The sequence below is a fragment of the Helicoverpa armigera genome, chromosome 15 (assembly GCF_030705265.1).
Source record: "Helicoverpa armigera isolate CAAS_96S chromosome 15, ASM3070526v1, whole genome shotgun sequence".
NCBI lineage: Eukaryota > Metazoa > Arthropoda > Insecta > Lepidoptera > Noctuidae > Helicoverpa > Helicoverpa armigera.
Genome location: NC_087134.1, coordinates 1,242,537 through 1,257,802, shown reverse-complemented (window position 1 = coordinate 1,257,802; position 15,266 = coordinate 1,242,537). Strand labels below are relative to the sequence as shown.

The 15,266-nt window shown below is 40.2% G+C and overlaps 1 protein-coding gene across 1 annotated transcript in view; it reads left to right on the top strand.

Moving 5' to 3' along the window:
• The window catches only part of LOC110380924 (phospholipid-transporting ATPase ABCA3), a 45,118-nt gene that overhangs the window by 17,468 nt on the left and 12,384 nt on the right, over window positions 1-15,266 (top strand). The window contains exons 13-23 of the mRNA XM_064038046.1: window positions 360-965; window positions 1,502-1,640; window positions 2,019-2,268; window positions 3,936-3,997; window positions 4,281-4,393; window positions 4,798-5,017; window positions 11,489-11,571; window positions 11,952-12,165; window positions 12,730-12,951; window positions 13,618-13,740; window positions 14,153-14,386. Of these exons, the coding sequence (XP_063894116.1) occupies window positions 360-965; window positions 1,502-1,640; window positions 2,019-2,268; window positions 3,936-3,997; window positions 4,281-4,393; window positions 4,798-5,017; window positions 11,489-11,571; window positions 11,952-12,165; window positions 12,730-12,951; window positions 13,618-13,740; window positions 14,153-14,386 (2,266 nt within the window). The remainder of the gene's footprint in view (window positions 1-359; window positions 966-1,501; window positions 1,641-2,018; window positions 2,269-3,935; window positions 3,998-4,280; window positions 4,394-4,797; window positions 5,018-11,488; window positions 11,572-11,951; window positions 12,166-12,729; window positions 12,952-13,617; window positions 13,741-14,152; window positions 14,387-15,266) is intronic.

Below are 15,266 nucleotides of genomic sequence, written 5' to 3'. Positions count from 1 at the left end.
TCTGCAGCCATACAGTAAATGTAGTTCACCTTCATTCATTTTTGTAAATATGCGATGGTCTGAATAGTCTTCTGGGAAAAGAAGGTGTTATATTTTAAACTCTGCACCGTTTAGAAGTTTTGCTGTGCACGAGTTCGATTCTCAGGTCGGACCGAAATAGCTTCTTGAGTTTTTAGAATTTTTCACTAAAGTAACCTGTGCTTTGGAAAGCACATATGGACATGTCGATCTCGATATACATATCTTTTGGTGTATCACTCAATTAAGAAGTAGTAAAAAGGGGTGTTGTGGCTGCTGGCTTTTTATAAGTATTGACGTGAAAAATTGAGTTTCAATAAATGACTTTGACTATCTTTCAGCTTAAACGCGGCTCATACAAACAAGCACTGGAGTCATCAGTCACATTAGCGACTCGGCTAGGGCTTCGCGACAAGCTGCATGCACAGGCACACGAGCTGTCGGGCGGCATGAAGCGCCGCGCCCAGCTGGCATGTGCCTTAGCCGGCGGCGCCAGTGTGCTGGTGTTAGACGAACCCACCTCCGGACTCGATGTGGAGACCAGGAGGGAGCTATGGGACCTGTTGCTGGTGAGTTATATAAGCAACTGTCGGGCGGCATGTGCCTTAGCCGGCGGCGCCAGTGTGCTGGTGTTAGACGAACCCACCTCCGGACTCGATGTGGAGACCAGGAGGGAGCTATGGGACCTGTTGCTGGTGAGTTATATAAGCAACTGTCGGGCGGCATGTGCCTTAGCCGGCGGCGCCAGTGTGCTGGTGTTAGACGAACCCACCTCCGGACTCGATGTGGAGACCAGGAGGGAGCTATGGGACCTGTTGCTGGTGAGTTATATAAGCAACTGTCGGGCGGCATGTGCCTTAGCCGGCGGCGCCAGTGTGCTGGTGTTAGACGAACCCACCTCCGGACTCGATGTGGAGACCAGGAGGGAGCTATGGGACCTGTTGCTGGTGAGTTATATAAGCAACTGTCGGGCGGCATGTGCCTTAGCCGGCGGCGCCAGTGTGCTGGTGTTAGACGAGCCCACCTCCGGACTCGATGTGGAGACCAGGAGGGAGCTATGGGACCTGTTGCTGGTGAGTTATATAAGCAACTGTCGGGCGGCATGTGCCTTAGCCGGCGGCGCCAGTGTGCTGGTGTTAGACGACCCCACCTCCGGACTCGATGTGGAGACCAGGAGGGAGCTATAGGACCTGTTGCTGGTGAGTTATTTTAAGAATATCAAAGAGAAAGTGACAATGGTCAAGGCACATAGCTCGCAGAACAAATGGCCGAGGGGGCAGAAAATTTGTCCAGAGGCGACAGCGATCCGAAAGAGACAGCGTATTGAAGCAGTGAAAGCTGAATTCGGATGCTTGTGTTTCTTTTTGCAGTTATTATATTGTACTTCGTCAGGATTTTACAAATTTCGGTTTTATTTCAATAGTATACCTCGAAGTGCAGACGTAAGAGCTATCATGGCATATATTATCTCCATTCCCCCCAGGCCCTGCGCGGCGAGCGCACGGTGCTGCTGACGACGCACTTCATGGAGGAGGCGGACGCGCTGGGGGACCGCGTCGCCGCGCTGCACCTCGGCAAGCTACGCTGCTTCGCTAGCTCCATGCATTTGAAGAAGGCTGTCGGTCAGTATATGTTGTAGCTAGACAAAAATACTAGGAGACATAGTGTCCTTAGATATGAGAAATAAGATAAAACAGATGATAACACATCAATAAACAATTCCGCCATAAAACTAAACTAATGCAAAAAAGGTAAAAACTATTATTCGTTTGGAACGTAAATACTCTAAAACTAATTCGAAAAATTCTTTCACTGTTGGGAAGCTCGAGTATTATAGGCTATTTTACCCGGGAACTTAATATAAATACCCCAAGTACATGGATGACACAGCCAGAAACAGCTGATCACTAGACAATCTAGACTTTTGAAATTTTTAAAATCAAAACTTTAATAAATTCAACTATTTAGAATTCTTAATACTTTTTTCCTTTTCACTCCAGGCACCGGCTACCGTCTATCATTCACCACGATCGGCACTCCAAAAGACCAGGCAATCACCAAAGTTGTGACCTCCCACGTTCACGACGCAACCCTTAAAGAGAAGACCATCAACTCGTTATCATACAACTTACCCGCGGCCGCTAGTGCGAAGTTCCCTGCGCTCTTCACAGCTCTCGAGTCCAAACGATCCGAGTTAGGGATCGATTCTATCGGAGTGGGAGTTTCTACGCTTGAAGAGGTGTTTTTGAAGTAAGTGGCTCTTAATATCTTGAGGGCAATACATCTCCCTATTTAGTAGAAGGAACATGTAAGCCAATTTTGATCTCCACTGGTGGGTAAAATTGAAAATCTGAAAGGTAAAATTCCTCGCGTACCATCAACTCGTTATCATACAACTTACCCGCGGCTGCTAGTGCGAAGTTCCCAGCACTCTTCACAGCTCTAGAGTCCAAACGATCCGAGTTAGGGATCGATTCTATCGGAGTGGGCGTTTCTACGCTTGAAGAGGTGTTTTTGAAGTAAGTGGATTTTAATGTATTTAGGGGGATATCTCTTCTTCACATCAGTGGCGAAATATAAGTCACTTGTGGTCTGAATAAAGCCATCTGAAAGGTATTCTATCAACTCGTTATCATACAACTTACCCGCGGCTGCCAGTGCGAAGTTCCCTGCGCTCTTCACAGCTCTCGAGTCCAAACGATCCGAGTTAGGGATCGATTCTATCGGAGTGGGAGTTTCTACGCTTGAAGAGGTGTTTTTGAAGTAAGTGGCTCTTAATATCTTGAGGGCAATACATCTCCCTATTTAGTAGAAGGAACATGTAAGCCAATTTTGATCTCCACTGGTGGGTAAAATTGAAAATCTGAAAGGTAAAATTCCTCGCGTACCATCAACTCGTTATCATACAACTTACCCGCGGCTGCTAGTGCGAAGTTCCCAGCACTCTTCACAGCTCTAGAGTCCAAACGATCCGAGTTAGGGATCGATTCTATCGGAGTGGGCGTTTCTACGCTTGAAGAGGTGTTTTTGAAGTAAGTGGATTTTAATGTATTTAGGGGGATATCTCTTCTTCACATCAGTGGCGAAATATAAGTCACTTGTGGTCTGAATAAAGCCATCTGAAAGGTATTCTATCAACTCGTTATCATACAACTTACCCGCGGCTGCCAGTGCGAAGTTCCCTGCGCTCTTCACAGCTCTCGAGTCCAAACGGTCCGAGTTAGGGATCGATTCCATCGGAGTGGGAGTTTCTACGCTTGAAGAGGTGTTTTTGAAGTAAGTGACTTTTAATGTATTTAGCTGGATATATTTTCTACACATCAGTGGCTAAATATAAGTCACTTGTGGTCTGAATAAAGGTATTCTATCAACTCGTTATCATACAACTTACCCGCGGCTGCCAGTGCGAAGTTCCCTGCGCTCTTCACTGCTCTCGAGTCCAAACGATCCGAGTTAGGGATCGATTCTATCGGAGTGGGAGTTTCTACGCTTGAAGAGGTGTTTTTGAAGTAAGTGGCTTTTAATGTATTTAGGGGGATATCTCTTCTTCACATCAGTGGCTAAATATAAGTCACTTGTGGTCTGAATAAAGCCATCTGAAAGGTATTCTATCAACTCGTTATCATACAACTTACCCGCGGCTGCCAGTGCGAAGTTCCCTGCGCTCTTCACTGCTCTCGAGTCCAAACGATCCGAGCTAGGGATCGATTCCATCGGAGGTAAAATAAACGACAATTTTTTGTATTTTTTTAATTTGGTGGGAAAACACATCATCAGAAATTTACAGAAGCCTTGTATTTTCTTGTGTATATTTTTTGTATTTTTTTAATTTGGTGGGAAAACACATCATCACAAATTTACAGAAGCCTTGTATTTTCTTGTGTATATTTTTTACTTATTTCATTTTTTTATTGAAGGTTATGCAGCGATGTGGACACCTCAATTAGTGAAGACGAAGTGGACAATGTCCATGAACCAGGTTTGTGACTTACTACTCAATAAATGTTACAAAACAAATTCGTCCGAAACTCAAATACTGCTGTACGGATTTTCATGCAGTTTCCACTAAGAATTTTGATCGGTGTCAGGTTTTGGTATTTGTACCGTTCACTTTCGTTTAGTTCCACTTTGTAAATTGATTTAGTCAGACACCAGTTGAAAAACTTTATCGAGATCCGTATTGCGTGTAAATAATTAATGAAACCTTACCATATTATATATAAATATAATAAATACTTATTCTTTTTTTTATGGTCTTGTAGAAAGAACTCCAATTCGGATCACCGGTATTCCCTTATATTTGCGGCAATTGTATGTGTTGTTGAAACGACAAGTCAAATTCGCCTTATACAAGAAGTGGAACTTCCTTATTCTGGTTAGTATAAAATAAATATTTAATATCTGCATTACCAACTTCCTGCATCCGGTAAAAAACTGTTTTACCTTGACAGCGTACGCGACAAATACTCATTTATGCCTTTATTAAATTTATGACTTCAGAAAAGCATTTACAATATATGTTGGTATCAGTTGCTCCACCCGTGTCACGAGGAACTACTTCCCGCACCTGAATAAAAAGTACTCCACGTCCTTTCTCAGGTTACTAATGTACCTAAATAAACTGTCGTGTCGGAGTACCAAAATTGATTTAAATCTGTTTAGAAAATTTTTTGGAGTTATTTTTATGTATACGCTACAAAGAGTATCATCAAAATCGATTCAGTATGCCTTTTGAGAGAATCTATATATCTTTCTCATTGTTTGTAATATTTTTTTCAGCAAGTAATACTACCAATAATCATGATAATGGTTTTAACCGATTTATTCAACAACAAACTCAGTCAGCCTACAAGGGAACTGGACATGAATTTGGATATATACGCCGACCGGCCGGAACGTCGCATTTTGTATCGATCCGATCTGCCCGACATTTCAACCGATGCTATCGAACGTTCGTATAAAAAGATTAAGTTCGAAAAAGTTGCGAATGTCGCTGATGGTGAGTATTTTTTTATATATATTTAACTGTATTTTTTTTTTCGCATTCGCAGTCTTATTAAATTTTGTTAAGTTATGTATACTGTTTTATATAAGGCGACAGTCTGACCACTGTATTAGGTACTTACCAATATTCTTACGTATCATTGCCATACTTTTTGCTAGAACGCTAGTGATCTTTTTAACCGGGAATTAGTTAGAACTCAGACCGTGTGCAAAATTAAAATTTCATCCTAATCGAAGACCGGGAAGTGGGTCAAATTAAGATTCCAAGATTTTCTTACATACAAGTGAAGCTAATATAATAAGGACCAACCTCTCAAGTATGAGGGCGCGGGTTCGATCCCAGGTCAGGCAAGGCACCAATGCAATTTTTCTAAGTTTGTATGTATAAGTATATCTTAAACACCATTGACTGTGTTTCGGATGGCACGTTAAACTGTAGGTCCCGGCTGTCATTGAACATCCTTGGCAGTCGCTACGGGTAGTCAGAAGCCAGTCAAAATCAAAATCAAAATCAAAATCAAAAGTCATTTATTCAAAGTAGGCTGAAAATCAGCACTTTTCGAACGTCAATACAAAAGACAGCCCCCAAAACGCCCGCCCTTCACCACTTCCTATGTGTTTTTGCTGGGAAGAAGAAGTGGTGGAACAAACTCCCCAGCAACACAATTCTGTCTGTATGGTTTGAAGAACCGTATACAAATATTTAAATATCACTATACAACATTGTGTACATAAATTTGTATATAAAATCAATTCAAATAGTTAATCATGTTGGCTAGTACACACCTTACCCATACCTATTACTCAAGCAGTTACAAAAGAAATCTATTAAAAAAAGAGTGAAAAATATAAAAAAATATAAAGCCTCCATTCAGTGAAGATAGATATAGTTTAGGGTGCACCCACCGACATGTCAAACAGTTTTTATGAAAAATAAAAATAAAATAACAACATAAACAATGAAAACGGTGAACTAGGACTACCGTTCAAACCAAAATCATATACATTAGGTATATTACGGGTGTACAAATATGTAGTCAGCAAGACGACCTGGTACCACAAGCAGCACCCGTTCACGAGCATAACGCGAGGATCAGCCATCGCCCCCCTCGCACATTTTTGAGGGAGGGAGGCAACCCGACCACCGACGCTACCGCAAGCAATACCGTCAAAGGGAGCATGACGACTTGCAGCTACACGACAAGAAAACAGTTAATACTAATAGATTCGCAGTCGCTAGTAGACCATTTACAAAATTAAGGAACAACTCATCGTAAAAACAGAACGATGATGGTAATTAGTCAGTATACATAAAAATAAAAAATGTCACGTATAAAATAATATAAATCACATCAACTCATAATGATAACTTTTGAAGCTGTCCAGTGTTTAACATGAGGACCAACTATTTTTATCGTTTATGTAGTCATTAACTGTATAATAAGCTTTCTTCGACAGAATAGATTTGACCTGCACTTTAAATTTATCAAAAGGCAATTCTAAAAACGACTGAGGAAGTTTATTATAAAATCGAATACCAAGCCCCATAAATGTTCCATGTATGTTTTTTTAGCATTAAGAACTAAATTATTTGCTGTAAACCAGTGCGTAACTAAGGAGAGTGCATTGTTCACGTCATCAAACTGCTGCCTATTCCTATCAACTTTGAAAATGAGAGATGTATCATCTGCAAATAATACTACATCACATATATTTTTTAAATGGAATGGTAAATCATTTATATACACTAAGAATAAGAAAGGACCTAGAATAGAACCCTGCGGCACGCCTAATTGAACTGGTAGGCCTGAAGATTTGACACCGTTGATGTCTACGCATTGCAATCTATGATTTAAATATGATTCTATGACGTTTAAAGCTCCGTTTTGAACGCCGTAATAACGTAACTTGCGTAAAAGTGTGTCATGTTGAACGCAATCAAATGCTTTGGAGAGGTCGCAAAAGACTCCAATTGCGTTTTGAGAGTTTTCCCATGCATTAAAAATATGTTTTAAAAGAGCAACACCAGCATCAGTAGTCGAACGACCTCTAGTAAAGCCATATTGTTCGCTATGGAGGAGGCAATTTACATTAAAATAACTGAGCAACTGCTTGAGTATTAACTTTTCAAATATTTTACTAAACGCAGGTAGAATTGAAATTGGTCTAAAGTTACCAATATCCGACTTGGTTCCTGATTTAAACAAGGGAACGACTTTACTTTGTTTCATGAGGTCCGGAAATACACCCGCATCAACGCATTTATTGAATGTAACAGCTAGATAGGGAGCAACAATGTCAATGATATTACTTAAAAGTTTAGTGGAAATACCCCAGTAATCACCGGTGTTTTTTGACTTAAGAGTTTTGAAGACATTGATGACGTCATGCGGCGTTACATGCTTAAACTTGAACAAGAAGTCACACTTGGGTACACTATTACGCAAAAGCTTCTCAGCATCAGTCGAAGAAGAATTTAAGGAGCGAGTTGTAGCTATGGGTATATCGGCAAAGAACTCGTTAAAGGCTTTTGCTACGTCGTCCGCATGACTAACAAGTTTGTTATCGACTAGGATTTCAAACTTCTTTTCATGACTGACCGATTTACCAGTTTCGTTATTTATTATTTTCCATGTAGTTTTAACTTTATTATTAGACTTTTTAATTGTGTCGCTTATGAATTTAGATTTTGCCATATTACAAACCTTTTTGAATAATTTTGAATATTGCTTAACATAACTAACAAACGCATCATCAAATTGATACGTTTTTATTTCATATAGCTCATACAGCCTCGCTCTACTTTTATAAATACCTGTCGTGGCCCATTGATTAAAGTTAGCCGAGGTACTTTTAATTTCCAAAGTTTTAGTTTTAAATGTAGAATTAAATTCATTCTGAACAATACTGAAAAGTGATCCATAGATGGCATTAGGATCCTCGTTGTTAATAATTTTGGGATTAATTTTTTTAGCTACATTACATTTAAATCTGTTACAACGACTAGCTGAATGGGGCCTGCATTCAATTTTTAGTGGACTCGTATGGATAATCATGGGAAAACTCACTTTTTGGCCACAGTGGTCAGACGTGAGGGCGTTGAAGACTAAATTATTATTTGATTCATCGGAATCGGTAAATATATTATCGAGACAAGTAGAAGAAGAAGCCGTTATTCTCGTTGGTTCATAAAATAAATTCACTAAATTGAAAGACTTAAATAAGTTCAAAATTCTAGTAGTTAATGGCGAGGCCTCCAAGATATTAACATTGAAATCACCACATACAATTTTACGTTTGTGACTTGATTTTAATTTATTAAGTGAATCTTCAATTACCGATTCGAATATATTGAAATCTCCTTGGGGGGGGCGGTAAACGCAGATTATAATATAACGCTCAAGTTCCACACAGGACAACTCTATAGTGCGCTCGATAGAAAGTTTAACTATATCCAGGCGTTGTTTACATTTTAAATTATTTGAAACTAGAATCAAGGAGCCGCCTCGAATAGCCTTACTTCTTACAAACGCACTTTGTATTGTGTAATTGTTATCATTAATAAACAATAACTCATGTTTTTAACCAATGTTCAGTTAAACACAAAACATGAACATTGTGGGTTTCCATAAATAAACTTAATTCTAATTCTTTGCCAGACAGGCCCTGCATGTTTTGATGTACAACATTCAATACATGCGGTCCATCCTTTGTCGCGCCTAATAGTTTAAACTACTGGGCGAATCAATAATTATGTTAGTAGTACTACTAACAGTATCCGTAGGTATGTAATAAGTACCAGTGTCAATGTGTATATTATATGCTAAAAGATTAGCAATGTGTCTTCTACAGCTAGGTGGCAAATACATTGAGTATTCAGTTAATTTAAATCTACTTGTAAATTGGTTTATATCAAAAAATAAAATCGCATTATCAAGACGACATGTCCTATTATAAATTAACATATTTAAATCAAATATGTGCCTATTTTGTTCCATTGATAAACTGTCAGAATAAGGCAAAGCACACAGTATGAATTTGATTTTTTTAGTTTCATTTAAATGTGTCATCAAGGAAACACATTCTAATATGTCTTTCTTTGTAACAGCCAGGCTATCCCCATAAAGCAATATAGCAGTTGAAAAGGGATTAAGCTGTGATGATTTAATATTTCTAATTAAGTGGCTAAAACTGGCACCAGGTACACAATGATTAATTACCTTATGATGCGAACACTGATTAAAAATGCTACCAAAACCTTGACCAAAATGATCTGAAAATATGTAATTAATATTTTGATTACTATTTAAATTAATATTTGCAATGGAATCTACTACTTGACACACTGGAGCCATGCTGGTGACTAACTGCAACTCAGATGTTGGAGGATTACATGGGAGAGTGTCAACCGGTTGAGACACCGGTGCCATGGAGGTGATTAATTGTTGCTCAGATTTTGAAGTGCTGGCATGATTACAAGAGAGGTATTTTGTCAGAGACTCCTGCCTCTCTGCATTTTGCCTCACTAGGTCAGCCAGCTCACAGGCCTCCTGCATGCGCTCACTCAGGACATGTTGCGATGCTTCATATTTGCTACAAATATCCCTAAGAGAAGATTCTGTACGACAGAGATCCTCTTGTAAGCGCTGAGTGTCTCTCTCATAGATATACCTACAAACATCCAATTTTTCTTCACAATTGTTTAAGTCACTTAACAAATTAATGTTTTTCTTTCTAAGAATGTTATTTGTTTTACACACTTTTTCCTTCTTTAAAGTTTTCCTAATTTTTCCTATAATTCTATTTAATTTTAAATATTTTTTAATTTTATTATGAGAATTTAATGTTCTACTTTTAACTAAAGTGTCATTGGTAAGGTCAATAGTAACAATTGGCTCATTACAAGGGGGTCCGGACAAGCTACCGACTAACTCATTGTACAGGCTGCAGGTGTTCGCAGACTGTTCACTGGATTTGGCAGCTTCCAACTGTGTAATGGTGTTGTGGGCCCTGCTTAACTCGATTTCCAGTTCAGAGATCCGCCTCAATGCCAGTTCATGTGTGTCATGACACTCTTGGTAATTTGACACAAGTTGACGGAGGTGGTTGTGTTGGTCAAGTATGTCCATGTGTTGGATATGTAATTCTGCCAATTGATTTTTGAGGTCAGTGTTCTTGTCTACTATGCGTTTTACTTCTACCTCACTGTCATCCCTCTCCTGCAACAGTTGATCGCACAGGTTTTTCCTGGATTCCAGTTCCTTTAGCGTAGCCCTCAACTTTTCATCCAAGAGTGCAGCACTGCGGGTCATCATGATGGTATGCTAACCCAAAGGCACCCTGGAATGTCAGAAGAGACAGCTAAGTGAAGGAAGGAGAAAGTTGAGAAAGTAAAGAACCTAAGTAACTAGTAAATTTGGGGAAACTAATTGTGTAAAGTAATAGAACAATTTAGATGTTAATAAACAAATACAGAGTTTGAGTTAAAAGAATTAAGGGAAATGCATACTCTGTATGCAGTATCTACTTATGACAAGTTTATGAAGCTAAAGTAATTTTAAAAGATAGATGGAAAATAAAAAATATATATAAAAGTTGAGGGTATAATTTTTCCTTTGTAATTTTGAAAAAGAAATTAACTTTTAAGGCCTTGTTGGTTGAATTGCAGCTAATTTAAGTAGCCAACTGTGAAATAACAGGCTAAATCATTATTCTCTGAGCGGTGAAAAGTATCTTACAGCTATTGTTGTTTTGATCAGCTGTTGGAAATTAACTATAAACTTTACAACAAGGCGGGCTATTTTAATACTTTTTCGGAGCTAGGGACTTCTGTAATAAGTTAATTGAGTATGGAAAGAGGTAAGGGATGTGACTGGACTATATAATAACGAAAAAATATGAAATACTCCCCGGGTTTCAATGTTTTCAAATCCGTCCGTTGTTAGGATGACAGCCGGTTTTTTCATATGTCGATTTCATGCACAATCTTGCAACGAAATCACTCACAAATACTGGTACACACATCTAATTACAATATCTATCGAATTTAAGGCCATTTACTACAATATAGGCCCGAAATATATTTAATTTATATTTTAAATCTAAGTAAGTCTGACACCAGTCTAACCAAGGGGTATCGGGTTGCCCAGGTAACTGGGTTGAGGAGGTCAGATAGGCAGTCGCTTCTTATAAAGCACTGGTACTCTGCTGAATCCGGTTAGACTGGAAGTCGACCCCAACATGATTGGGAAAAGGCTCTGAGGATGAAGTGAAGCTAATATAAGCGTATTAAAAATATTTTACTAATTCCCGGTCAAAAAGATCTCAAATAAATTCATTTATTCCCGGTTGTATGTATGTTAATCGATTTACGTACAACATTTTGAAAACTAAATAAAAGCACTACTACGCAATTGTGTCTATTTTCAAGTAGGTTTTTTTCAAATTGTTTTTTTTTTTATTACAGCTGCATTAAGAACTGCTGAACAGGATATATTGGAGTACAACAAGTATTTAGTCGGATTCGAAGTCAATGAAACTGATGCTAAGGTAAATTATTACTTATTGACTGTAGATGTTTTTTTAGCTTTTATTATTGCTTATATTCCCTTGATGTTATACAACATATAATTAAATAAATACCCATACACAAAACGCGATTTATGCTTGATGGAACCTTTAGCGTTTTGTTTAATGTTTTGTTATTTCACTGCTGCACTCAGGTAAAGAAGGATTGAGCGTTATTCACCACGACTTTATAGTTTGGGTTTCCCAGAGATGTTTTACTTTAGCAATAATGATTTAAGTTTTTTATATACTAACAATGTTTGTTTAATATATTATGTATGTTAGTCTTTAAGGTATATATCTATGGCCCTATGCAGCCTGAAAATAATGAGATTTGATTTGAATAATATTATATCTGACAGATTCTATACACAACGACCATCCGTCACGCGGCTCCAGTAGCCCTGAACCTGCTCAGCAATATCCTGGCGACTCGCTACATGTCGTGGGCTGACGGGCACAGCCTCACGGCTCGCAACGACCCCGTGCGTCGCCAGGAGGCGCCGGCGCCGACAGTCCCGCACGCGCCCAAGGACATGGTCACTGCCGTCACTTGGTGCGTCTGTATTACCTTCAGTGAGTATTCTGAACTAACTTCCGTTAAAATGAGTGAACTATTTCCTTCAATTGGATAAAGTCAATAACTTTTATTGAAACTAGGCTAGTTTTTAGCAGTTTTTCTCGTAAAAAATTACAAAAGAAAGAATAGCACCCCCAAAACGAAGTCTATATGTTGTTTTGATTATTATTTACTGCGTGGTCGTCTTCCAGTCTCACTGGATACCGTTAAGTACTAGTGTTTTACATGGAGTGAATGCCTATTTGACCTCCTCCACCCACTTATCCGGGCAAACCCCATGCCCGATAGTTGACAGACTTTCAGGCTTCTGACTACCCATAACGATTGCCAAAAATTCAAATTACAACAAAATACGAAGGAACTTATTATGACAAAATTGTATACCTAAAGGACCGACTGCAGTAAGCGTTGCTTAATCTTATGATCGATCGAATCGTGCGGCTTACGTAGTTACAACCTCGTCTCTTCGAGATATGTAGTTTTAAAGTTCAAGTTATATTACTGCCAACGTTCGTCTTTATATTTCTGTTAGTACATACCTAATCTTCATTTATTTTCAGTACTCCTAGCAACAAACATAAACTGTGTTGCCCTACCGTGCAAGGAGCGTCAAACTGGCTCCCGTCACATCCACGTGATGTCCGGGTGTCCCGCGGAGCTGCACTGGATGGCAACACTGACGTGGCACATGTGTGTCTGTGGCGTGGCGCTCGTGTTGCCGACAGTGATCGCTGCTGTGTTGTTCGAACAAGATAACACGATCAATCAGCCTGACTTTATTGGTAAGTTAACTACATTGCTAGACCACTAATGATGTTGCCACTTCATACATACTTTGTATCACACCTCTTATCCTCTATATCCGCTTCTGCCAGCGGTTTCACCCGGATCCCTTGGAAACTCCGCACGAACCCGGATAAAAAGAAGCCTATAGCCTTCCTCGATAAATGAGCTATCTAACACTGAAATAATTTTTCAAATCGGACCAGTAGTTCCTGAGATTAGCGCGTTCAAACAAACAAACAAACAAACTCTTCAGCTTTATAATATAAGTATAGATTCTTGACACGTTTCAAATTTTTAACAATCTCAACAAGGTTCTTTATCAGAAGTAAAATAAAATAATGCACTCCTACTATTTGATAAACATAATATAGTCGACACATTTCAATGATACAAATCTACAGTTTAAATATCTTTGACATCCGAAACTACTACTATTGACTTCAGCATTGTTCAAAACGAACAAAACACGACAACACATATCAAATAACTTTGCAGTTTTGGCAGCCATTTTAATGACTCGTACATGCGCAATATGTTTTAGTTTCAGTACCCAAGTTCAGAGCAGTAAACTTATTTGACGAGACCAAAATCGCCATCCTGATTCGCTTAATAACTATCTCTTTATACCTATAATTTTATTTATTGACCTAACATCTTTACAGGCACATTTGCGCTGGTCATGCTCTTGGGCAGCATGTCGTTCTTCGCGCTCATGTACCTGGTGAGCTTCAACTTCGGCGAGAGGTCCACCAGCATCATACTCGTGGCTCTCATCATTGTGTGCGGTAAGCTTATTTTATTACGAGTGGTTTAATTCATCCTCCATAGGAAAGTCTAAGACTCCCTTATGTATCTCCGGTTGTTTCTGGTGCCCGACTACCCGCGAAACTATATAAAAGAAAGCCCATGCCACTCGATAGTGGGACAAGTGTCCTAACTGTGAAAGAAATCTTCAATTGGTATAGAAATATGATCGGCACTGTCGATGAAAGACTAACTTAAGTGTGTTACCAGACCAATCAATAACATTCTATTACCTTACTTCAATAAAATCCATCAATCTATTCTTTCTCCGATACTGATCGCGTCGACCAATTCATTTTCCTATCGATAGTTATAATACTAACAGTACTTTTAACAACCCTTTTTTTAAATAAAAAATACAGGTATAACTTAGCCCAATTTTTCCCTTAACAGGTATAGTAACCCCCTTCATGAAGGCCGGACAAGAATTATTCGAAGAAAACTACCGCGGCTTCACATACTACCTACTTACCGTAATGGGATACATAGCGGCGCCACACACGCTGACGACAGCGGCGCTGCACTGCGTCAACGTGGCGCGGCTCAACGCCTGGTGCCCGCTCGTGCGGGACAAGTGTCCTGCGCCATTCGTTAAGGAGATGGGCTTCGACGTGGCCAAGTGCTGTGGTAAGCAATATGTTCAGTTTAGCTTGTAATACACACTAACAGCAGTAGGGTTACATAGCAGCCCTGCACTGCGTCAACGTGGCGCGGCTCAACGCCTGGTGCCCGCTCGTGCGGGACAAGTGTCCTGCGCCATTCGTTAAGGAGATGGGCTTCGACGTGGCCAAGTGCTGTGGTAAGCAATATGTTCAGTTTAGCTTGTAATACACACTAACAGCAGTAGGGTTACATAGCAGCCCTGCACTGCGTCAACGTGGCGCGGCTCAACGCCTGGTGCCCGCTCGTGCGGGACAAGTGTCCTGCGCCATTCGTTAAGGAGATGGGCTTCGACGTGGCCAAGTGCTGTGGTAAGCAATATGTTCAGTTTAGCTTGTAATACACACTAACAGCAGTAGGGTTACATAGCAGCCCTGCACTGCGTCAACGTGGCGCGGCTCAACGCCTGGTGCCCGCTCGTGCGGGACAAGTGTCCTGCGCCATTCGTTAAGGAGATGGGCTTCGACGTGGCCAAGTGCTGTGGTAAGCAATATGTTCAGTTTAGCTTGTAATACACACTAACAGCAGTAGGGTTACATAGCAGCCCTGCACTGCGTCAACGTGGCGCGGCTCAACGCCTGGTGCCCGCTCGTGCGGGACAAGTGTCCTGCGCCATTCGTTAAGGAGATGGGCTTCGACGTGGCCAAGTGCTGTGGTAAGCAATATGTTCAGTTTAGCTTGTAATACACACTAACAGCAGTAGGGTTACATAGCAGCCCTGCACTGCGTCAACGTGGCGCGGCTCAACGCCTGGTGCCCGCTCGTGCGGGACAAGTGTCCTGCGCCATTCGTTAAGGAGATGGGCTTCGACGTGGCCAAGTGCTGTGGTAAGCAATATGTTCAGTTT